The sequence below is a fragment of the Pagrus pagrus genome (genome assembly GCF_965226575.1).
Source record: "Pagrus pagrus genome assembly, chromosome: 8".
Classification (NCBI taxonomy): Eukaryota; Metazoa; Chordata; class Actinopteri; order Spariformes; family Sparidae; genus Pagrus; species Pagrus pagrus.
Genome location: NC_140192.1, coordinates 1,328,535 through 1,354,380, shown reverse-complemented (window position 1 = coordinate 1,354,380; position 25,846 = coordinate 1,328,535). Strand labels below are relative to the sequence as shown.

The following is a 25,846-nucleotide window of genomic DNA, read 5'->3' as shown; positions in this document are numbered from 1 at the left end:
CAGACAGATGACAGACAGATGACAGACAGATGACAGATGACAGACAGACAGACAGACAGATGACAGACAGATGACAGGCAGACAGACAGACAGATGACAGACAGACAGACAGACAGACAGACAGACAGATGACAGGCAGACAGACAGACAGATGACAGACAGACAGACAGACAGACAGACAGACAGATGACAGACAGACAGACAGGCAGACAGACAGACAGATGACAGACAGACAGACAGGCAGACAGACAGACAGATGACAGACAGACAGACAGACAGACAGACAGACAGATGACAGACAGATGACAGACAGACAGATGACAGACAGACAGACAGACAGATGACAGACAGACAGACAGACAGACAGACAGACAGATGACAGACAGATGACAGACAGACAGATGACAGACAGACAGACAGACAGATGACAGACAGACAGATGACAGACAGACAGACAGACAGATGACAGACAGACAGATGACAGACAGATGACAGACAGATGACAGACAGACAGATGACAGACAGACAGACAGACAGACAGACAGACAGACAGATGACAGACAGATGACAGACAGACAGACAGACAGATGACAGACAGACAGATGACAGACAGACAGACAGACAGACAGATGACAGACAGATGACAGACAGACAGACAGACAGATGACAGACAGACAGACAGACAGACAGATGACAGACAGATGACAGACAGACAGACAGACAGATGACAGACAGACAGACAGACAGACAGACAGACAGACAGATGACAGACAGATGACAGACAGACAGATGACAGACAGACAGACAGACAGATGACAGACAGACAGATGACAGACAGACAGACAGACAGATGACAGACAGACAGACAGACAGATGACAGACAGACAGACAGACAGACAGATGACAGACAGATGACAGACAGACAGACAGACAGATGACAGACAGACAGATGACAGACAGACAGACAGACAGATGACAGACAGACAGACAGACAGATGACAGACAGATGACAGACAGATGACAGACAGACAGATGACAGACAGACAGATGATAGACAGACAGATGATAGACAGACAGACAGATGATGGACAGACAGACAGATGACAGACAGATGACAGACAGACAGAGAGATGATGGACAGACAGACAGATGACAGACAGATGATGGACAGACAGACAGACAGACAGATGACAGACAGACAGATGATGGACAGATGACAGACAGACAGACAGACAGATGACAGACAGATGATGACAGACAGACAGACAGACAGATCTTTATTGTCATTGTTAATTACAACAGTTCAGCAGCTCAATAAATGAGTCAATTCCAAGATGTCGCCACTGAGCGGCGCTGTTGCTCCAAGAATTGAGTAGCAGCAGTGACTGAAGAGCTGGTTCTGGTTCAGTTCTGTGAAGGGAGAGCTGGTTCTGACAACTTTTAATTTAACTCGCTGCTTTAAATTATTGTAAGACTTAAAGTTACGAATGATTAGGGGCGTGGCCACTTTGAGTGACAGCTGTGAGCTGCTGCAGCTCACTGGTCTTATATCACAGATAAGTATCGGTACCGGTGTGTAAACTGTCCGATATGATATGCACCGATGTGAAAACCTGATATAACTAATGCAGAAAACATGCTGTGGGTAGTTTAAACTTGGTGTAATGACGCAGTTTGTCCAGCAGAGTGCGCTCAACAGGGATAAAGTTAAACTATGAACCAGCACCAACATGAGTCACCAGCAGAACATGAGCCGTGTTCTGAACAGACTGAACACACCTGCACAAAGTCACGTTCTAGTTTTACAACAAGCAAACCTGTTGCGCTCCAGAGGACCAGTAAACACACTGAGCGTGCACACGGAGCGGAAGTGGCTCTTTGTAAACACATTTCTGATCTGCTGCCATGTTCTGATCCATCCAGAACCTCTGAGGCCGTCCGGTTCAGGTCTGCTCTCGGTCCCTGGACTCCCAGAAACCTGCAGGTCTGCTCAGCTCTCAGCTGTTTAACTCAGAGCTGAAGACCTCCTGCTTCACAGACTGTCCCTGAACGCACCGTGACTTTATCTTCTGGTCTTGACTCTTTTAAACTTTTATATTTTAGTTTAACTTGTTTAAATGTTGTTTGATGTCTTGTTTGATGTCTTGTTCCTGTAAAGCACTTTGAGGATCTGCACAAATAAACTTGTCTTTGATTTTCATTATTTTTGTGGTTTAATTTAAAGGAGATTAACGTGTTCACTGCTGCTGTCAGTGTAACTCCAGTCTGTGTTGACGTGTGTCTCATAAAGTGGACGCATGCTGCAGTTTTCTAACATTGCAGCATGTTTATTATTGTTTATCCCGCGTGTTGTTGTGTGTTTGTGTGTTATTAATACACTGCGGGCCTCAGTGACTCAGCTGCTGGCGGCTCGTTTCCATTTCTGCGTCCTGGAGCGAAGAAACGAAAGTGAAAGCAGCTGAAGCCGAAGAGGCGCCGCCGCCGCCGAGGCTCAGTCTGTCGGCGAGACACGATGGAGGCGGACGAGTGTGAGCCTGTGGCCGTGGACGGGTTCTGGAGTCCGGCTCAGACCAAAACCGTCCAGAAGAAACTGCAGCTTTACTTCGGCAGCAAGAAGAAGTCGAGCGGAGGAGACTGTCGGGTGGAGGCGGAGGACGGAGCCCCGAGGGCCGCCGTGTACTTCAGCTCCGAGGAGGGTGAGTCCCGCTGCGACACCACGGTTCATGTTCAAACAGGCCGGCACACGACACGGAACCGAGGTCCAACACGACCCCGAGGTCCAACAACCAGCTGATCGAACTGATCAAACTTTAATCGATAACGAGACGAAATCAACTCAAACACTCGACGCTTCCTTTTGTTTTGTGTTAAACTAAGTAAATGATTAAATGTCTGTGGATTTCTCTGATGAAACTGTGAAACGTCACAAGGTGGTTAATGGGCTCGTTGGAGATGAACGCCTCGCCTGGAAGGTGGACGGGACCAGGCGGCAGCAGCAGGGGGCGCTGACAACAAGCTGCAGTCCAGTCGGACAGTTTCCAGCCGCCGTCAGAGAAAATACAGGAAGTCACAGAAACATTTCCATCCTGTCAGATCCACCTGTAGCTACCTGTAGTCTGCACAACACGTTCAGAGAGCTATGGCTGAAGAAACTGCGCATGCGTTCTTGGTCGCTGATGAAACTGAAGCAGAAGAGATCCCCCTACTTTTCCACTTTGCACATGAATTACACTGTGTTAATCCTCTTAATGGGCAGATGGGATGTGGTGTGATTTTTAATATTTAATCTCACAAACGTAACAAATAGAAATACAAACTTTGAGGTCATACAAAGTGGATTTTTCTAAAATGATAACTACTTTTCACTGTGGTCTAAATTTGTCAATCATAACTTTGTATTTGTTTAACGATGCCACTGTTATGACTGAGGTGAGAGTCAGAGCGACTGGGCAGATTTCAGCCCTTGGAAGTAATTTATTGAACAAGAATTGCCTACAAAGTAGATTTATATAAAGACACTGTCATTTATAAATCATACAATCCCTAAATTTAAGAAATTGAACTACTGAATTAACAGTCCAAACGTTCTCACAGCTACTGTACATATATAGGCTACACATGGGGAGGACAAGCAGCAAAGGTTTCTTATAATCTTTATTCATTGATGTATTTATATTTGTAATTATATACAGTATATTAACCACACAAAATATGTCTGTTAACAGATTAAACCTCCATTGCACATGAGATTCATATAATCTAACATTAAATATAACCAATACACAGAAAATAAGAATTGTCGACTGAACGTAGTCCTAACTAAGAGTTTGTAGTCCTAACTAAGAGTTTGTAGTCCTAACTAAGAGCCAATCAGCTCTTTGACCAGGCGACAGCCAGGCGTTTCCCATCATGCCCTGAGGTCTTGCAGGCGCCTGGCTCTAAAGACTGCGGCCGCCTTGATCTCGCGAGGTTATCGTTGCAGGCGCGTCAATGACGTCAGAGCAAGTCGGGATCAAGTCGGACACAAATCTAACCGGCATGCATTGTGCGGTGGTCGTCGGTGATCGATTCTGCGCAGGCCTGGCTCATCTTGAACGAGCCTAATGGTAAACACTCCCAGCATGCACCTCGCCTCTGACTGCTCCTCCTCGCTCAGGTGATGATGAGTCACAGCAGCTGATCTGTCCCCTCAGGTGTTAGATGTCCATCAGATCTAATCAGTTTGACTTCATACAGCCTGATAATCCCACTCACATCTGCTCAGTGGGCTTCACGGCCTGTAGGACACCCTGTGACCTCACAGCCTCGAGTCCAGAGAGGAAACACTGACAGCTCAGAGGAGGAGCCTCTGAGGACAGACAGGAAGTGGACGTCACATGTACAGGACAGACAACACAACCACGTTCACAGGCTGCAGTGACAGAGCATCTCATACAAATCATGATATATGTGAAGTGTGTGGATCCAGGAGACGACTGAGCAGGACGAGCCTCTCCACCTCGTCTCCACCTCGTCTCCACCTCGTCTCCACCTCGTCTCCACCTCTGAGACCCGGACGAGGACACACAAGATAATGAGCAGTAGAGCCGAGAAGATCAGAGTGAAGAGGCAGAAATACAGAAACAAGGAGGAAGTCAAACAGCCCAGGATCTGATCCACATCTGTCAATGTGTGAGGCAGCAGGAGCATGTCTCAAACACCACAAACAGCTGATCATGTGTAGTTTAAAGGAGCAGTCTGTAGTTTAAAGGAGCAGTCTGTAGATTAAAGGAGCAGTCTGTAGATTAATGGAGCAGTCACTAGTTTAGTAGAATAAATGTTAATGAGCAGAAGATGATCCTCATTGGTTGATTTTAAACAAACTGACCTTAAAGGACCACACAGTTTATACTGTTTATATTATGTGGCGGACCCTGCCACCTTTCTAGCTTCAAGCACTGTTCTGGGACCTTATTTTCCTCTGAGAGCAGCTGGTTTATTCTCTGATGGACACAGTTTATATTATTACTCATTAATAGAATAAAAGAGTTTGAATTTCCTCCCCACAGCTACGTACTGCCCCTTTAAACGCTCTGAGTTATAAAATGCGTCGCTGTCCGTGTGACTCCTCCCACATTCGGACTCTAAGCACATGACCACTCAGGAAATGGACCGTCGGAGGAGCAGAAGATGATAGAAAGATGATAAACATGTTCCTTTAAGTTCAGTAGAACAGTTCTGTTCTGGTGATGACGAGTGTTTCTGGTTCTTCCAGTGAGACAGCGAGTCCTCGCCAGAGCAAACCATGAGATCATCGTGGACAATCAGACGATCCAGTTACGTCTGACTCCTGGATCAGTGAGTACAGACGACGTGTTGTTTTATTAACTTCTTAAACTTCAGACTTCTTCTGTTATTAATTTATTCAGTTCTAAACGAGCAGAACCAGTTTTGTAATCGTGTCGCTGCGCAGCAGCTGTCTGACAGACTGAGACCACGCTGCTATTTAATGACCGAACATCAGCCCGGACATCGTTTTCTCAATAGAGTTTTCATATCGGCTGATGTCGACAACTGTGAGAGGCCGATAATATCATCCAGCGACGTGTCGGCCGGACTCTGGTTTGTTTTAGCCCTTTAAAAAAATATATGAAATATTAAAAGACGTAAAACGTAAAAACAAGAGGCGTATCTAATGCAGCCAGTGTAGTTACATGATCCCAACATGATTTTGAGTCAATTGATCACATGACCTGGAAACTTGAGTATTCTTTGGAATATCAAAATTCTTTTAATAAGCTTTTGTCAGAATTTAGCGAATTTGCGGAAAAAAAACCCAGGCTGCAAATTAGCGTGGCCTACATCACGAGATTCAACAGAGTTCAGGGAACGCGTGGATATATGTTTTTTGAATGTGCGACAAAGTATATGGGAGTTATAAGCCAAAACGCACTTTCCTTGATTATAGCGCCACCTAGTGATGGACGTTCAGGACGAGCATAGATTATAACATTTTTGGCCAGGCCTAATGTGTTTGTCAAATAAAATGGCGTTTTCATCCATGTTCAGGCCGTGAAAAATGCTGCTCACTCCAGAAACAACAGGGACATCGCAGGTTACCTGCTGGGGCCCTAATGAAACTGGCACCAGAGCGCCACCTAGTGACGGATCGGTAAAACCTGTTCAGGCAGTGAAAAATGCGATCATTTGGGACAAAAAATGATCGCTACAAAAACAATAGGGTCCTTGCAGGTTTCCTGCTCGGGCCCTAATAATAATAAATGGTATGGAGAAGTGCAGAATAAACGTTGGTGCAGTCCGGCCCTCCACTCCAGCAGCTCGTCCCTGATTGTGTTGCTGGTCTGAAGGTTTCTTCTTCTGTGATCGACTCGTAAACACTCCTGGATGTGTGACGGCAGCAGGAAGTTGGACTTTAACACTCCTCTTCCTCTGTTGTTGTCGTTGTTGGTGGTGTGTGTTGGACTCTGCGGTGTGACAGGGTGTGTTTCACTAATAACCTGACTGACTGGAACAGCAGCTGCTGTAAACAGATCAGTGATCATCCAAAGTTAATGTGTTAGAGACGGTACGTTCATGTTAAAACTAACTGACTCACAGTTATCACGCTGCAGCCGTTGAAGCTTTATGACGAGTGAAACGGTCAAACTGACTCATCAGGTCAAAGTATTTTAGACGTCCTGTGCATCATTTCAGAAACACGTCCGCGACGTTCAGCCTGACAGATTTAATATGTTTGAAAACTTTAGAAAAAGTCAAATAAAGTTCAGTTAAAGGTCGTCTGGAGTCGCTGAAGGTGACCCAGCAGTCGGGCGATAACACGCCACATCCAGGACTTCTCACGAAACTAGTCTCAGAGGTTACAATCGAAAAATCAGTTGAAAAAAAGGGGCGAAACATGGAGCTGATAAAGACTCACCGCTGAAGCTGTGAAGTTAAACATTTACACACAGAGCGGCTGTAAAACGGTCCGGTCGGGTCGGGTCGGGTCGGGTCGGGCTGGTGCTTTAACAGATATCAGCCTGAGGTTCATTTAGTGAAGAAACCAACTGTTGTGAGTTCGTTCTCAGGGTCGCCACAGCTTCGATCCAACAGCAGCACGCTTTTATTTGTTGTGGATGAAATTAAAGGGCCATTCCTGTGTTTTCTGCTGTATGTTAGAGCCCCACTGTGCAGTTACATACAGACATTAGGGAGTAAAAGATTCAGATATCAATATATCGGCCGATTATATACACATTTTCTGCGATGATCCCTCAAATGAGGTCATCAAACACTGGTGACAAACATATTTTACAGTTTAATGATAAACTTTATTGTCTGAATGACATCAGAGAGCTGAAACAGTAAACTTAGCTGGAAACGTAATAAATATAAATCACCTCAGGCGTCGTGTTCTTTAAAACCAAAAGTTTTCATATTGACGACATAAACGCAGACGTCAGTAAATCTGTGAATCGTCACACAACACATTTATTTATAATAACATGTTGAAAATATAAAGAAGAGGAGATTTACATTTCTTAATAAAACCTATAAAATACGTTTTGGTAACATTTTTATAACACAATGATAATAATAAATCATAGAATGCTAATTAAACGTTAAAAGTTATTTGACTGTTAACAAACAATTAAACGCTTTGCAAACCAATTATTAAGCAATTGTTAATTGTAAAGTTGTAACTGATAATTAATAGATAATTTATAAACCATTTGTGTTTGTTAACAGTGAAATAACTACAAACTGAAGTTTAATGAACTAAATGTACCTCTTACTAATGAAGCATTACGTAAACGCTGTAGATGTGTTTATTGTAAATAATATTGTTTGTATGTGGTTTTAAGTATATAAATTATATTTTATTGTTTTTTATTTGTTTGTTTCATCTTTTAAATGTTCGTTATGTGTTGTTGAGGATCATGAGGAAGGCCACACACTGAGACCCACAATAATAGTAATAATAATAATAATAATAATAATAATGATAATAATAGTAATAACACAGAACAATCTGTACATTTCTGACCTGTCCAGGCTGTGAAACAGATGTTCAGACATTGTTTTTGTTGTCGTCTCTCCTCAGCGTCCGGCGAACAACGATGACGTCTCAGGTAAAACTGCTTCTTCTCTGTTTGGAGCTTTTATGTCACAGTTAACGTTTTCTAACGACTTCCTGTCTGAGGTCGTCAGCTCAGAGCTCATTGGTTCCTTCTGAAGACTTCAACATTTAAAAATACAAACACATAGTTTGAGTAGTTTCGTCAAACAGCTGCTACCTGCAGGTTTAATCAAACAAACAGGAGGAAATAGTGTTGGGGACTATTTTCAGTGGCGGAGGGATCCACATTTGGTGTTTTGTAGTGAGTATTTGTGGCAGCAGGACGTGTGTCTTGTTTTTATTGAATGTGTTTTAATGTTCAATGACTTGTTTTACGTCATTTGTAAATATTTTGCCTCTTTACAAGGAAATCTTTCAGTAATAATTAAATATAATTGTTTGCTCTGCGTTTGTTAATATTATTATAATCACACTGATGTTTTATTTGTGCTTCTCTGAGCTTTCTGTCGTGTTTCATTGAGTTCATGCGTGCAGATAATTAATCTCAACGGGACGAAGCTGATTGATTCTTTGATTGGTCGACAGATTCACAGACTCCGAAGTCAAACGCTGAAGCTGGAAATGTTTCTGAGAACAAAGACGGTAAAAACATAAACTCTGTGAAATAAGAAGATGAGACAAGAAACATTTTGGTTTTGTTTTGTAAACGCTTTATTTCAGTTTTCTGATAAAACTTCTGTTGACGAGTTTTGTTTAAACTTCTTATTGATTATTTTTTCACTGTTTTTTAAAACATTTGGCTGAATTCAGCTTGAAAAGATACAAATAAAGTTATTGTTATTAATGTGGCTCTATTAAACATAAGGCAGTGTCGAGTTATAACAGCAATAATAAACATATTTACTTGAGTTTTTTCTACTCTATAAAAACCTGCTTTTAATATTTGAATCGCAGTTTACTAACTTTATTTAATCTATAACATTAGTATTATTGACTTTTGTCCAGTTTGTCACATTCACAACAGAAACAGATCAAATCCCAGATGAAAATAATGACGTCATGAAGGTGAAGCAGGTTTTGATTTGTCTCCTCTCAGAGTCCGTTCAGAGCGTCGCTGTGGTTCTGGAGAACGTCGTGGACGACAAGTCCAGAGATCTGCTGGTCATGCTGGTGGAGAACATCTCGGGTCTGGACGACAACTGCTTCAGTCTGGAGATCATCTGGGAGAGCAACAGAGCCGTGATCACCTTCAACAACGCTGCAGGTAAGAAAACACAGAAACACTGATCCACATGGCTGCAGTGAAGACCTGCTGGTCCAGACCTGCGCTTCAAGACCAGGTCCCAGATAGACCGGTCTCAAACAAGCAGAGCCATTTTTAAAAATGACATCATGACGTCAAAACATCCAGCTCATCTTTAACTTCAGGATTTAAAGGGATATTTCACCCAAAATCCTTCAAAACTATTTTGATTATAGAATAGAATAGATACACTTTATTGATCCCAAGCTGAATTTAAAGTGTAGCAGCAGCATTACACACAGAGACAATGCAGTATTAATTGTAGTGCAAAATAAAATAAAATACAATATATAAGGTGCAGTGAACAGATGAGGTGCAGAACAATGTAAAAACAATTAGATTAGAATTTGATTATTTGTATTTGTAGTTTTATGTAATCGCAGCGTCTTTGTACTTTCAGTCTTAAAGGAATAATCTTGAATATTATTATTATTATTCTTACAGATGTGGAGAAGTTCCTCACTGTGGGTCAGTCCAGCCAGAAGCTGCAGAAACAGGGACTGACCGCCCGACCACTGGAGGCAGCAGAGAGCGTCCGAGTGGAGAGTCTTCCTCCGACTGTGGTCAAAGGTTCACACACTGTTCGATCCCTGCTGGTCTGTTGTAATCCTGAGCTCCATCTGAGCCGTCTGAAAACTTCTGTCTTATTATTTCTGTTTCCTTTCCAGACATGTTGGAGCTGTATTTTGAGAAGAACTGGGCCTTGCCGGACAGAATCATGATGATCCCAGAAGAACAGGCTGCCATTGTCACTTTCAAACACCCCAAAGGTTTTTTATTTTTGTGTCTACTGATGTTTGACTCTGTTGCCTTACTGTGTAAAACAAAAGTGTAGAAGTGTCATGAAGCAGGACTCGACTCAGAGACATGTTGTTGACCAAACAATAAGAAGTACACGATGTGGCCAAAAGTATTTGGACAACTGAACATATTGGATTTCATGTGTTCTTAATCGATGAGCATTAAAGGTTCAGTATGTGAGAACTGGCCACCTGTCAAATCAAAACAAATTATAGGGGGGGCGAGCGAGCCGCTAACACATCTCCCTGCTGTTCATGTGTTCTGGTGGAAGGACTCTGGAGGGAGGCCTGAGGGGACGGGCGGGGATTGTTTTGGTTTGATTTTTAGTTTTCTATCTTCTTCCGTCAGGCTTTCCACCTGATTCAGATCCTGGGTGCAGAGATTTGCTCCCATTCAGCCAGTGCTTGTATTTTTGAGGCTCATCATCCCAAAGGTGTTTGATGGGGTCCAGGTCAGGATTTCTGTGCAGACCAGTCAAGTTCATCCACAACAAACTGAGAAAACTCTGTGTTTGTCTCTCTCTTGTTCCAACATGACGAGCACAAACTGGTGATGCAAAGCTGGAAGAAAGCTGTGGTTTAAAATATCTCTGCATTCTGTAGCGTTAACAATCATTACTCTGAAACTACTCAGGAAAAACAGACTCCCACCAAAAGCAAGTGAAAGAACAATGTTGTCCACATACTTTTGGCCATATAGTGTGCCCACTGACCAGGATGACAAATGTTTATGAAACCTTGTAGCTATAAATAGAAGAACCACTTACCAGAGCTTTCTTGTTTATGTCCTGTGTTGCTGCAGTTGTGGAAAACATTTGCACAAAACGAGACTACGTGATGGGATCCATCCCTGTCAAAGTGTACCCGTACCACGAGGCCCTGGGCAGCGCCTTGTACGGCAGAGAACGACCAGCATGGAAGATGCCAGAGCCTTTCACAGAGAAAGTTCACCATGTCGTCTGGAAGTTCCTCCAGATGAAGAATCTCTTCCAGAACATTAACGATCAGATGTGTCCGTACTTCTGCAGCGTGGACTTGAATAACAACGAGGTGAAACTCAGCCCTCTCCCGGGTTTTTTGAGGCAGAAAGGTCTGACAGCAGAACGGGTGAGCAGCTGGATGAGCACCACCCTGGACGCTTTCCGTCAGCAGATGTCTCAGTACACGGCCTTTGAATGTGAGGTGAACGCAGATGCGTGGAAAGCTGCAGAGAAAGACGTCCGCTCAGTCGTCAAGGACAATGCCGTCCTGGTGATGGATGCATCCAGGGACACTTTGACCGTGGCTGGCCAAGCTGACGACATGAAACAACTCAGGGCTCCTGTGGAGGACATCGTTCGTAAAGCCATAATTCAGATTAAACGGCAAACAGATGCGGTCTCTGAGGGAATGGCTTTGCCACCTGCAATGTTCTACATCCTGAAGCAGGAAGGGCTGAAGAAAGCTGCACAAGACATCTCCCCCGACATGAGCCTGTCCTACGATGCAGGCACCCAGATGATCACCATCACAGGACTCCCTGCAGAGGTTTACCAGACCAAGTCGTGGATCCTGGAAAAGAAAGTGGGTATGAGTAAAAAACGGATTGATGTTCCTCCTGGTCTTTTAGACTTTCTGAAGACAGTGGATCCTATGGACATGTCTCAGGACCTGTTTACATCCCAAGGCATCACCGCCATCTACGGCATCGAGGACAAAGGGGTTATGTTGTTGGGCAGTTCTGACAGGGTCCTCGCTGAAGCAGAGAGTAAGATGACGCAAGTTTTGTCCCTGCAGACTCTAGATGTAGAAGACCAGGAAGTTCTGAAACGTCACAACTGGATGAGCCTGAACCAACAGCTGTTAGACACCTACAACAGCTCAAAGAAGAAAACCGTCACCATCCAGATCCACCCAGACAGAAGAAACAAAATAACGGTGGCCGGCTTCGTGACTCCAGTGAAGGAGATCAGCTCCAGTCTGAGGGAGTTCATTGTCAACTACTCACAAGTTCAAGAAACCATTCGTGTCAAGTCCGGTGCTGTTGTTCAGTTTATTGACAAGAAAAAAGGACAAGATTGGACCAGTATCGCCAAAGCCAATGATGTGAAAGCCCATTTTGTCTCAGGTAAAACTGCTTCTTCTCTGTTAGGAGCTTTTATGTCACAGTTAACGTTTTCTAACGACTTCCTGTCTGAGGTCGTCAGCTCAGAGCTCATTGGTTCCTTCTGAAGACTTCAGTCTTTAAAAATACAAACGCATAGTTTGAGTAGTTTCGTCAAACAGCTGCTACCTGCAGGTTTAATCAAACAAACAGGAGGAAATAGTGTTGGGGACTATTTTCAGTGGTGGAAGGATCCACATTTGGTGTTCTGTAGTGAGTATTTGTGGCAGCAGGACGTGTGTCTTGTTTTTATTGAACATGTTTTACGAGTTAATGTTCAATGACTTGTTTTATGTCATTTGTAAATATTTTGCCTCTTTACAAGGAAATCTTTGAGTAATAATAAAATAAAATTGTTTGCTCTATTTAGGGCCCGAGCACTGACCAGTGCGAGGCCCTATTGAAACTCTAAGGATTATTATTATTCATCGTTCTGCCAAGTAGGCAGCCTTTTGGAGGCCTAAACATGCCCCAAAACTCACGAAACTTTGCACAGACGTCGCACCTGGCGAAAAATTTTATAATCTATGGTCGTCATGAATTTCCACCACTAGGTGGCACTATAGTCAAGAAAAGTGCGTTTTGGCTTATAACTACCATCTACTTTGTCGCACATTCAAAACCCTTATATCCACACCTTCCCTGAATTGTGTTGAATCTTGTGATATAAGCAATGCCCATTTTCGCCTACGGTCTTTATTTTTGCTAATTCGCGAAATGTCGCAAACCTACTTTTTCAAACTCCTCCCAGGCAATTTCACCAATTTGCACCAAACTTTGCAAACAGCATCTTCGGACCCTCCTGACAAAAAGTTGTAAAAGAATTTTGATATTCCAAAGAATACACAAGTTATTAAATAACAACTTCCTGTACATTTGGGTCAAAACAGGAAGTGTTGCATATCTCCACATTGGTCCGTCCGAATGACATGAAACTCAGGCTAGTACTTCCCCATGAGACCCTAAGGCTCTGTGCAAAATGTTGGCCGATGACCACTAGGTGGCGCTCTTTAAATTTAAGTATTTTATATCTCTACATCAGTAGGTCGAATTAACACAAAACTTGGTACACTCATTGCCAATGCCCTCCTGAGGATAGCTGACCAAGGTGTTACCGATCCGACTCTAGATGGCGCTCTGGTGGCTGTCTAGCTTTATATTTGGCACTGTGCCAACACCATAACAATTATGTCAACAAAATTCATTAGGGTGGTATAGACTGGCCCCTGTAACTCTCACACCAAAAATGACCAGCAGGTCGCGCTGTTATCAAGGCAAAAACGTTTTTGACCAATAACTCCCACATAATATGTCGCACACTTTTAAATCTGCTATCTACGTGTTCCCTGAATTCAGCTGAATTGTGATGTAGGCCGCGCCCACTTTTGCGCTAAATTTCCATTTGCAAAATCACAAAAAATGAAAAACGCACTTTTTCGAACTCCTCCTAGGCAATTTGACCAATTTACACCAAACTTTGCACACAGCATCTGTGGACCGTCCTGACAAAAAGTTATTAAAAGAATTTCTATAGTCCAATAAACGCCCAAAATATAGAACTACAATTTCCTGCACATTGTGGTCAAACAGACAGTCTTGTGTACTTTGACCAAATACAGTCTGATTAACACAAAACTTTTGCTAATTGTGTTCCATGGCCCCATGACGGTTTGTACAAAATTCTGTGCAAATCAGCCAATAGGTGGTGCTTTTAGTGCTAAATGACAAAAGAACAGCTTGACTGCCTTCACTTTTGATTCCTCAACGGAAGTTGTTGCATGAACAAGCCGCGACAGCAGCATGTAGCGACAGCAGCATGCCCTGATGCATGTGGACTGAGAGGGACCATTCATCACTGCTTGCAGTTTTAATAATATTATTATAATCACACTGATGTTTTATTTGTGCTTCTCTGAGCTTTCTGTCGTGTTTCATTGAGTTCATGCGTGCAGATAATTAATCTCAACGGGGACGAAGCTGATTGATGCTTTGATTGGTCGACAGATTCACAGACTCCGAAGTCAAACGCTGAAGCTGGAAATGTTTCTGAGAACAAAGACGGTAAAAACATAAACTCTTTGTGAAATAAGAAGATGAGACAAGAAAAACTACTGAAACATTTTGTTTTTGTTTTGTAAACGCTTTATTTCAATTTTCCGATAAAAATTCTGTTGACGAGTTTTGTTTAAACTTCTTATTGATTATTTTTTCACTGTTTTTTAAACATTTGGCTGAATTCAGCTTGAAAAGATACAAATAAAGTTATTGTTATTAATGTGTCTCTATTAAACATAAGGCAGTGTCGAGTTATAACAGTAATAATAAACATATTTACTTGAGTTTTTAGTACTCTATGAAAACCTGCTTTTAATATTTGAATCACAGTTTACTAACTTTATTTAATCTATAACATTAGTATTATTGACTTTTGTCCAATTTTTCACATTCACAACAGAAACAGATCAAATCCTCAGATTAAAATAATGACGTCATGAAGGTGAAGCAGGTTTTGATTTGTCTCCTCTCAGAGTCCGTTCAGAGCGTCGCTGTGGTTCTGGAGAACGTCGCGGACGACAAGTCCAGAGATCTGCTGGTCATGCTGGTGGAGAACATCTCGGGTCTGGATGACAACTGCTTCAGTCTGGAGATCATCTGGGAGAGCAACAGAGCCGTGATCACCTTCAACAACGCTGCAGGTAAGAAAACACAGAAACACTGATCCACATGGCTGCAGTGAAGACCTGCTGGTCCAGACCTGCGCTTCAAGACCAGATCCCAGATAGACCGGTCTCAAACAAGCAGAGCCATTTTTAAAAATGACATCATGACGTCAAAACATCCAGCTCATCTTTAACTTCAGGATTTAAAGGGATATTTCACCCAAAATCCTTCAAAACTATTTTGATTATAGAATAGAATAGATATAATTTATTGATCCCAAGCTGGGAAATTAAGGTGTAGCAGCAGCATTACACACAGAGACAATGCAGTATTAATTGTAGTGCAAAATAAAATAAAATAAAATATATAAGGTGCAGAACAATGTAAAAACAATTAGATTAGAATTTGATTATTTGTATTTGTAGTTTTATGTAATCGCAGCGTCTTTGTACTTTCAGTCTTAAAGGAATAATCTTGAATATTATTATTATTATTATTATTCTTACAGATGTGGAGAAGTTCCTCACTGTGGGTCAGTCCAGCCAGAAGCTGCAGAAATACGGACTGACCGCCCGACCACTGGAGGCAGCAGAGAGCGTCCGAGTGGAGAGTCTTCCTCCGACTGTGGTCAAAGGTTCACACACTGTTCGATCCCTGCTGGTCTGTTGTAATCCTGAGCTCCATCTGAGCCGTCTGAAAACTTCTGTTTTATTATTTCTGTTTCCTTTCCAGACATGTTGGAGCTGTATTTTGAGAAGAACTGGGCCTTGCCGGACAGAATCACGATGATCCCAGAAGAACTGGCTGCCATTGTCACTTTCAAACACCCCAAAGGTTTTTCATTTTCGTGTCTACTGATGTTTGACTCTGTTACCTTTCTGTGTAAAACAAAAGTGTAGAAGTGTCATGAAGCAGGACTCGACTCAGAGACATGTTGTTGACCAAACAATAAGAAGTACACGATGTGGCCAAAAGTATTTGGACGCCCGAACATATTGGATTTCATGTGTTTCTTAATCAATGAGCATTAAAGGTTCAGTATGTGAGAACTGGCCACCTGTCAAATCAAAACAAATTATAGGGGGGGCGAGCGAGGCGCTAACACATCTCCCTGCTGTTCATGTGTTCTGGTGGAAGGACTCTGGAGGGAGGCCTGAGGGGACGGGCGGGGATTGTTTTGGTTTGATTTTTAGTTTTCTAGCTTCTTCTGTCAGGCTTTCCACCTGATTCAGATCCTGGGTGCAGAGATTTGCTCCCATTCAGCCAGTGCTTGTATTTTTGAGGCTCATCATCCCAAAGGTGTTTGATGGGGTCCAGGTCAGGGTTTCTGTGCAGACCAGTCAAGTTCATCCACAACAAACTGAGAAAACTCTGTGTTTGTCTCTCTCTTGTTCCAACATGACGAGCACAAACTGTTGATGCAAAGCTGGAAGAAAGCTGTGGTTTAAAATATCTCTGCATTCTGTAGCGTTAACAGTCATTACTCTGAAACTACTCAGGAAAAACAGACTCCCACCAAAAGCAAGTGAAAGAACAATGCTGTCCACATACTTTTGGCCATATAGTGTGCCCACTGACCAGGATGACAAATGTTTATGAAACCTTGTAGCTATAAATAGAAGAACCACTTACCAGAGCTTTCTTGTTTATGTCCTGTGTTGCTGCAGTTGTGGAAAACATTTGCACAAAACGAGACTACATGATGGGATCCATCCCTGTCAAAGTGTATCCGTACCACGAGTCCCTGGGCAGCGCCTTGTACGGCAGAGAACGACCAGCATGGAAGATGCCGGAGCCTTTCACAGAGAAAGTTCACCATGTCGTCTGGAAGTTCCTCCAGATGAAGAATCTTTTCCAGAACATTAACGATCAGATGCGTCCGTACTTCTGCAGCGTGGACTTGAATAACGAGGTGAAACTCAGCCCTCTCCCGGGTTTTTTGAGGCAGAAAGGTCTGACAGCAGAACGGGTGAGCAGGTGGATGAGCACCACCCTGGACGCTTTCCGTCAGCAGATGTCTCAGTACACGGCCTTTGAATGTGAGGTGAACGCAGATGCGTGGAAAGCTGCAGAGAAAGACGTCCGCTCAGTCGTCAAGGACAATGCCGTCCTGGTGATGGATGCATCCAGGGACACTTTGACCGTGGCTGGCCAAGCTGACGACATGAAACAACTCAGGGCTCCTGTGGAGGACATCGTTCGTAAAGCCATAATTCAGATTAAACGGCAAACAGATGCGGTCTCTGAGGGAATGGCTTTGCCACCTGCAATGTTCTACATCCTGAAGCAGGAAGGGCTGAAGAAAGCTGCACAAGACATCTCCCCCGACATGAGCCTGTCCTACGATGCAGGCACCCAGATGATCACCATCACAGGACTCCCTGCAGAGGTTTACCAGACCAAGTCGTGGATCCTGGAAAAGAAAGTGGGTATGAGTAAAAAACGGATTGATGTTCCTCCTGGTCTTTTAGACTTTCTGAAGACAGTGGATCCTATGGACATGTCTCAGGACCTGTTTACATCCCAAGGCATCACCGCCATCTACGGCATCGAGGACAAAGGGGTTATGTTGTTGGGCAGTTCTGACAGGGTCCTCGCTGAAGCAGAGAGTAAGATGACGCAAGTTTTGTCCCTGCAGACTCTAGATGTAGAAGACCAGGAAGTTCTGAAACGTCACAACTGGATGAGCCTGAACCAACAGCTGTTAGACACCTACAACAGCTCAAAGAAGAAAACCGTCACCATCCAGATCCACCCAGACAGAAGAAACAAAATAACGGTGGCCGGCTTCCTGACTCCAGTGATCAAGATCAGCTCCAGTCTGAGGGAGTTCATTGTCAACTACTCACAAGTTCAAGAAACCATTCGTGTCAAGTCCGGTGCTGTTGTTCAGTTTATTGACAAGAAAAAAGGACAAGATTGGACCACTATCGCCAAAGCCAATGATGTGAAAGTCCATTTTGATGAAGAGAGGCCAAAAATCATCATCGCTGGGGCTCGTGTTCATGTCCAGAAAGCCAAATCCTGTTTTTTGGAGATGACTGGTGCTCTCTCCACCGACAACTTCACCGTGGACAAACCCGGAGCCAAGAAGTACTTCCTGTCTGCAGGACGCATGGTTCTGTCTACAATGATGTCGGAGCTGAGCTGTGTGGTGATTCTTCGTCCAGACAACCAACCGGAAGAGGAGGAAGAGAACTATGAGGGAGAAGATGTTTCTTGTTATTGCAAAGTGCGGACCGCCAGTGGCGTTCTGGTTTCAGTCAGCAAGGCAGATATTTGTAGATTCAGTGTTGATGCAGTGGTCAACGCAGCTAATGAGGAATTGCAGCACATTGGTGGGCTGGCGTTGTTGCTGCAGAAAGTCAGCAATGACTACGTTTCCAGAAACAGAAACCTTCGCCCAGGTGAAGCCATCGTAACGCGTGCATTTAACCTGCCCTGCAAGCACGTCGTACATGCCGTCGGTCCACGGTTCTCTGACTTTGACCAGAAGACATCAGTGTCGCGTCTGAAGCTTGCTGTTAAAGAAAGTCTGAGACAGGCAGAGAAGGTCAACTGCTCCACCGTCGCACTGCCAGCCATCAGCTCAGGTGTGTTTGGATTTCCTGTCGACCTCTGTGCCGACACCATCGCTCAGTCAGTGCGAGAGTACTGTGACAGTCCCGGGAGTCCACGAACGCTGACTGAGATTCACCTGGTGGACAATAATCACAACACAGTGAGAGTCCTGGCCACAGCGGTCAACACAGAGTTCAATGACCTCGGACCTACTCTGACGATACCACAGCCGGCCGGAGGAAGAGGCGCTGGAGCTTCAGGGTGAAGTTGTTGCATCATGACATTTTTGTGTTGATTGTTGCTGTTTTCAGGCTAATTGGCTGCTAACTGTAGCTTACATTAAACAGACAGATATGAGATCCAGCTCGCCTAGCTCACCTCCAGAGCTGTCTGGTTTACAGGCAGCATCTTGTTAGTTAATAAGCCCCGTTATCTGGTCACCAAACCATCCAGAAGAATTAGTTTTTTGGACTGACAGCCACGTTAGCTCGTACGCTAGTGTTTCTCACAAATCCAACAGTTACTGCTGCTAAAACCACAATGTTTCCTTAAAACAGAATCTAACTCATGAATCAGACAGGAAGTTGTGTTTCTGTGTGTTTATTTAACTCTATCGTTCATTTTCCCAGCAGATATCAGCGCGGTCAGGGTCAGAACCAGGTGCCCAGAGACCGAGGGTTTGGTGAAAGAGGAGGAGGACAACGAGGAGGAGGAGCTCGGTGGGGAGGAGCTGGATCCAGGGGTGGTTGGGAAGGTGACAGTGGAGATCAGAACCTCAGGGGACCCATCAGGCCTGGAGGGCACGGAGGGTAACTCTTCTTCCTCTTCGCTTTCTTATTATTCTTTCCTTTCCTTTCGTTTCTTCTTCTTCTGTCTTCTTAACAAGAATTTAAGACCGCATTATTGGAGTCCGAGATTTTTCCTTTCTGAGTAACAAAAACATTAAACACCGTGGACATTGTACTGATGATCATTATCACTCTGATGTCATCAGTCCTGTTCTTTGATTGGCTGTAGGCTGAGGCGGGCGGAGCAGACCACGGCGGAGGGTCTGAAGACTGTTCTCTGGAGGAGAAACATTCAGGACCAGACTGTGAGTACGACCCTCGATGGCAACAGAAGCCTTCATACACTTTATTTTCATGTGAATAACTTGCATGTTGTTTTAACTGATGTTTATATGAATGATAAATGAAGTAACTGATCGTCTCAGTTGGAGTTCTGATCTTGTACGATTCTGTGATGTTGGTCCACAACACTTCCACAGTGTGAGGAATGAAGGGAACAGAAAACAAAGCGTCCATCATGAGTCTGAGGGTGTTGTAGGAATGTGATGATGTCACAGCAGCGTTTAGTCTGAAAAATCCCCTGTACGAACTTAACCTGCCAACGTCTTGTTTGTCAGCGTTTCACCAGAGAGTTCAGCGGCCAGACGGGTCAGAGAGTCATCCAACATGAAGCACCAGAATTTAATGAGTCACCAGTCGTGCAGTCAGTCAGACAACCGCAGCAGAACTCAGGTAAGAAGCCTCCAGAACCTTTTATCAAAACCTCGAAGTCTTCATGGACCAAAACACAGCACACAATAGTCATCCGTCAGTAGAGGTTTGTGTGTGTGTGTGTGTGTGTGTGTGTGTGTGTGTGTCTGTCTGTCTGTCTGTCTGTCTGTCCGTCATACAACAAATGATATGTTCGATGTCGTTCCAGACAAAATAACCTCCATATTTCCTGCAAGTGGGCCGGAGCGGCTGAACGCTGAGGCCCTGGTGCTGGAGAGGGAGGAGTTTGAGCCCACAGTGCTGCAGCTGTGTGCCGACAACGACAAGGTCATTCACGTTTATTCACGTTTATTCACGTTTATTCACGTTCATTAGGGCTCAACCCTGAAGTGCTGTGTTGGTTGTTTTTGTGTTGGTTCAATATGATTTGTCTCGAGCTGGAACGAGCTAGACACATGAAACTTGGTCCAAAAACTAGAAATATGAGCCAAATCAACCACATGGTGGCGCTATCACAAAGTCCACAGCCCATCACAGTGACTCCAATCAGTCAAAAAACATGGCCGCCATCAGTCCAGATATCCCCACAAAGGGCTCAGTAGCTATCAGTTCAGTCATCATGTAACTCGGTAGATATCTTCAGGCTGAGTTTGGGAATAGGTCTGCCAAAGCATTTTCAGCCTCAACCATAGGGGGCGCCACAAACACCAAAAATGTGTACCTCAAAACCTGGTGGACAGAATTTTACAATTTTCACAGTACCAGACCCGAAAAACAGGGAAGAACAGAAAACCTTGTATTAGAATTTGTGGACATTCATTTTCGATAATGAAATCAGCTGCAGGCTCAGCTCCTCGTGGGCAGGAGGAGATCCTCAAGTTAAAACGAGTGATTAATGAGAAAAGGTCCGTTGAATCGGGTTTTGAACCGGTTCACAGTTGGAATATAAAAATGTTCTTTCATGTCGCAAAACTTGTTTGTAACTGAACTCCTGACCGTCACCTCACCGCTGCAGGCTGTGAGTCAGGCCAAGAGAAGGATTCAGGATCTGATTGTGGCCGAGCAGGCGGAGAGAACCATCACAGACTCCTTCATCAGTCACCTGTCCAGGGCTGACATGGACCAGCTGAGCGCCCTGCAGAGGAAACTGACCGTTAGCATCCGTCTGGAGAAGGGGCTGGGCGACCAGGAGCCCAAAATCCACCTGGAGGGTCTGACCAGAGACGTGTTCACCGCCGAGTCTGAAGTCAGGTCAGCAGAGTCACTTATAGAGGAGCAACGCTTCAGTCCAGAGGACCAAATGTTCACATATTCCTTCAAATCTGTTTTTCCGGACCATCAGGGACATCATCAAAAAGGTGGAGAGGTCGGAGAACCTGAGGAACCAAGCCTTTCTGGTGAGTGGACTGGTGGAATGGAAGTATCAGCAGCTTGACGGGACGATGGTGTCCTTCGACATTCACACCAACCTCCAGCTGGAGGGGGCTCTGGGGAAGAAACAGAGTGTGAAGATAATGATCAACAACCAGCCGTACACCGCTGATGTGAAGTTTAAGAAAGCAGTGTCAGCAAACGGGCGTAAAGAGGTGGAGCTGCAGAGAAAAGACTTGAAAGGTGAGTTTGTGTAGTTCGTCTGTGTAGGGAAACATGCCTACGATCTCATGTGGACCTGTGACCTGCTGAGGCCCTGTTTTTTTCATTATTAACACTTTCCATCTGTGTGAGGACGTTATCAAGATGGAGACGCCGGGATGTCTCCCCGTGTTATCTCTTAGGAGGGAGAACAACACTCTCTCGTCATAAAACCACCAGAGGGAATCAGTTTGAATTAATTTACGATGGTAACCCCCTGTACGAACTGTTTTTGACCTAACAAACAGGAACATTCCTTTCACATAGGTCAAACGAAGGAAACATATGAAGCTACTTCTCCTTTAAAACCTCAACCAAAGGAACCGGGATTGTTTGTGATAAAGTTGTGTGATAAACTGTCTTTATAATTGTAATTAGGTAACACGTCTGATGGACCGATCTTGCTATCTGTCCCTCAGACTCACCCTTCTTCTCCCTACTTCCCAATACACACACTAGAGAAAAGGACGGTGGAAAACCCCCCTTTCTCTACCTCCTCTCTTTGAAGAGATTAACGACACATCTGTTTCAGTGTTATCTTTGGTACATTCCAAACAAATGGTCAGAGTTTCCTCTAGACTTCAGAAGCATTTCTAATTAACCATTAAATCAGAGTCTCACCTGTTTAATTCTTACAATTTGAAATCCAGTAAAATAAGCTCATCAAACTGAACCAATTCCTAAGTTTCTGTGATGAACATGGACTGAGATCCTGCTTAATGCTCACTGGTGTCTGGTGTTTGGTGGAGTCACAGTGCCATCTAGTGGTAAGTTATGGTTAACTGGATTAGACTGTCGGAGATCTTTTTAGTTTTCTAACGTGTTTATAAACTACAATTTAAAAGTCTGTAAAATGTTTTTCTTCACAAGCCTTAAGCTAACACTAGAAGGAACATGTATAAGTGACCAGTTTCATCAGTCCTACGTTGTCTTCAAGTGTATTCTTATGTTCTGATCCAGTGTTGATTTCATTTAAGTGTTCAATGATTTTAATCAGATCATACAGTCTTATTGTTTCACAAAAGTCCATCTACTTTTGCCATGGTAAAGTTCTGAGAAAGGCTAAGCGCGATTTCGAAGCGTTAACTTGATAGTTGGAATTAATTAAGTTTAAAGGTGTGGAATTAAAACATCCACACTGGGAGTGGGGTCAGTACGCCCCTTCGCTCCGCCTGCAAGCCAGGACTATTAAAACCAAGGGACAGAGCTCCCTCGCTCTCTCTCTTTCTTCTTTCTCTTCTTTGCTTAATTTTTCAACACTTTACTTTGCTTCTTTTTGTAACAAGCTCCTAGGTATAAAAATCTCCGTACAATCGACCACGTGCGATAATCTTTAAGAGCTTTTATTTTTGTTAGATGTTAATAGAAGTAAGTTCCGTCCTTACTATTTTTGTTAAGTATCACTATTTTATTCAGTGGAACAGAATTCAGTTTAATTATTCTTGTATTGAGAAACAACTGAGGAAGCGCCAGGCCAGCGTCATCCTTTCGTTATCCTCGTCAGGAAAGTTAAATATCAGTTGAATTAGAGTTAAAAGTCACCACTCAGAGTGTGAAGATAAACAACAGTCTTTTTTAAGACTAAACGCCAAGCAAAACGCGCAGTGTCACTGCCTGTTTCCACAAACCTAGGACCACGGTTTGCAACGACTTTGTGCCAAGCTGAAGTTACGCTGCCCTCTACGCTCACGAGCGGTACCATCCCGCTGGGCAGCGAACCGGACCATCCTCTGCAGAGCGCTGGACCAGCTGATCTCTCTCCGACACCTGGACGAGAGAGAGCCGCCTGCTGTGAAGTCGGATCGACGCATCTTTTTCTTCGGGACCCGCAGCTACCGCGAGCCAGCAATCCCTCAGACGAAATCCGGCAGAAAGATCGAAGCGAAAGGCTTCTCCACTCTTCAGACGAAGTAGGCTAAGCATCTTGCACACGTTTCACTAAACGTTCATGAGTTGGTGTTCTTTTAATTCCTAATTCATAATAATCTTTTCACAAGACAAGTCCGGTTAGGGTCTCGTTAGTATCAAAATTACTCTCGTAACATTTGAATGCTGCCCAGACTCACGACTTTACCATCGCTCACTTCCACCTTAAATAATCCTGTCACTTTAACCATATAGTCTTCACATTTCTGTTTGTTTTATTGTTGTCTGAATCATCATTTCATTTATTCACCTTGATTTATTTAGTAAATAAACATATTTAACCGTACGTCGTTGTCTGTGCTTACTTGCTTTGATGTGGAGAACCGAGGAAACTGTATAAAGAAGTCACTAATTCAGCTATGAGACTAACTAAATTGATTTAAATTGATACAAGTTAACCTTGTTTAGTCGGATTTGATTAATTACCTCCGGATTATTCAAATAGACAAAACATCGGAGGTGGTGCCCCATTAACGAGTGTTTTATTAATCTTCAGTGATTAATACCTTGCCTTTAATACAGTGTATCTCCTACATCTGTGGCATGTTTTTATGTCGCGTCACAAGATTTGAAAGATGATTTAAGGGCAAACGATGAAAATAAGCTCCAGGTTGTTCAAACCGTCTCACCTTTAAACAAACTGTCGTTGCTCCAGCTGCAGATGACGCTGCGCTGCCGTCCAACTGGGACGACATGAAAAGCGACCGTCTCAAGCTGTTTCCTCTGACTGTGGGATCCAGTGAATACACCGATGTGGAGAAACAACTTCGGAGGACCGGTCTCAGAGTTAACATCATCAAAGTACGTTCAGTTTTTAATAAAGTAGTCTCACACAGCAGTAAGATAAGATGAGATGATCCTCCATGAGTCCCACAGCAGCAAAGATACTGGAGCAGAAACATCAATAAAAGAGTAAAAAAAGCAGCGAGAACAATAAAAATGAACGTTACTGCTAAAAGATGGAGCTTGAATAATGTGTGTGTTGTAACTGTGTTGGCAGATTGAACGGGTCCAGAATATATCGTTGTGGAAGAGCTACCAGCAGGTGAAGACGGACCTGGAGGTGAAGAATCAACACACCAACAACGAAAGGCAACTCTTCCACGGCACCGGCCCGAACTCCATCGATCTCATCAACAAACAGGGCTTCAACCGCAGCTACGCAGGACAGCACGGTAACAACCCAGTGAACTGTTGTCAAACGATGGGAATAATTATATACTAAGGATAAAATACGAGGCTGCCACAGTCTCAGTTATATTAATTAGGTGAGTATCTTCATGTAGGTTTACTCCCAGCAGCAGCAGCTAACTGTCCCTCAGGAAGTAACCACCTGTTTCATTGGTTAACGCAGTGTGTTTCAGATGGACGTCTGAACTGACTGACTGTTTTTTGTTTCCTGCAGCTGCGATGTACGGCAACGGCTCGTACTTTCTTGTGGACCCTGCCTACTCCGCACGGGGCTACGCCAAGCCTGATGCCAGCGGGCAGAAGCGCATGTACCTGGCCAGGGTCCTGGTTGGAGACTTCACCCAGGGAAGAGGTGGCATGATCACCCTTCCCTCCAGAAACACCGGGAATGCTGCCGATCTGTACAACAGCGTTGTTGATAACACGACTAATCCAACCATGTTCATCGTCTTCACCGACACACAGGCGTACCCAGAATACCTTATCACGTTTACATGAGAGATCCTTTTATGCAACACTTCTGATTTTAAACAAAAAAAGTTCCTCTATTATGTTTGTTTAAGTTTTAATCAGTCTACAAAAAAAACATTATATAATAATATTATTATAAACATGTCTTTCAGGTATTTAGACAGTTTCTTGATTTGGTTTTCAAACGCTTGAAGCCTTAAACGTTTTCAGGGTTCAAGATTTAATTCAGCCAGAAAATGTTCAACTGAAAAAATCACAACATTAAAATCATAAGTCTGAAACGTCATCATTTACCTTCAGCTGCCAGTTATCACATTGTTATTGTTTCTGCTTTGCTTTGGAATAAAGTCTGATATTGTTTATTAAGGGGGCAGTGACACAATGTGGGTCTTTTACTGTCATATGTGACGTAGAGACAGAGTTCAACAACGGGGTCACGTTGGATTTACAACATTTTTTAGTGTTTGAGTGTTTACAGCCATAGACATATATGTTCTTCAATGTGCTTCCTTATACGTACAGCTGTATAGATATAAGTATGTAAATTTGTTCTTCAGTGACCTACTCTAAGTGAAAGTTGCAGTGTCTTATTTTGATTTG

The 25,846-nt window shown here is 43.6% G+C and overlaps 1 protein-coding gene across 1 annotated transcript; it reads left to right on the top strand.

Annotated features, from left to right (window-relative positions):
* Positions 1-2,415: 2,415 nt before the first annotated feature.
* LOC311261138 (protein mono-ADP-ribosyltransferase PARP14-like) lies at positions 2,416-25,846 on the top strand. Its single transcript, XM_084359535.1, has 22 exons — positions 2,416-2,696; positions 5,255-5,337; positions 8,084-8,111; positions 8,645-8,701; positions 9,156-9,323; positions 9,807-9,932; positions 10,031-10,132; positions 10,965-12,269; positions 14,310-14,366; positions 14,834-15,001; positions 15,475-15,600; positions 15,699-15,800; positions 16,634-18,788; positions 19,160-19,336; positions 19,545-19,620; positions 19,933-20,047; positions 20,235-20,353; positions 21,042-21,277; positions 21,369-21,640; positions 24,240-24,385; positions 24,585-24,759; positions 24,990-25,846. Exons 1-22 carry the CDS (start codon positions 2,513-2,515, stop codon positions 25,271-25,273), a joined length of 6,261 nt encoding a protein of 2,086 aa, XP_084215661.1. The 5' UTR covers positions 2,416-2,512; the 3' UTR covers positions 25,274-25,846.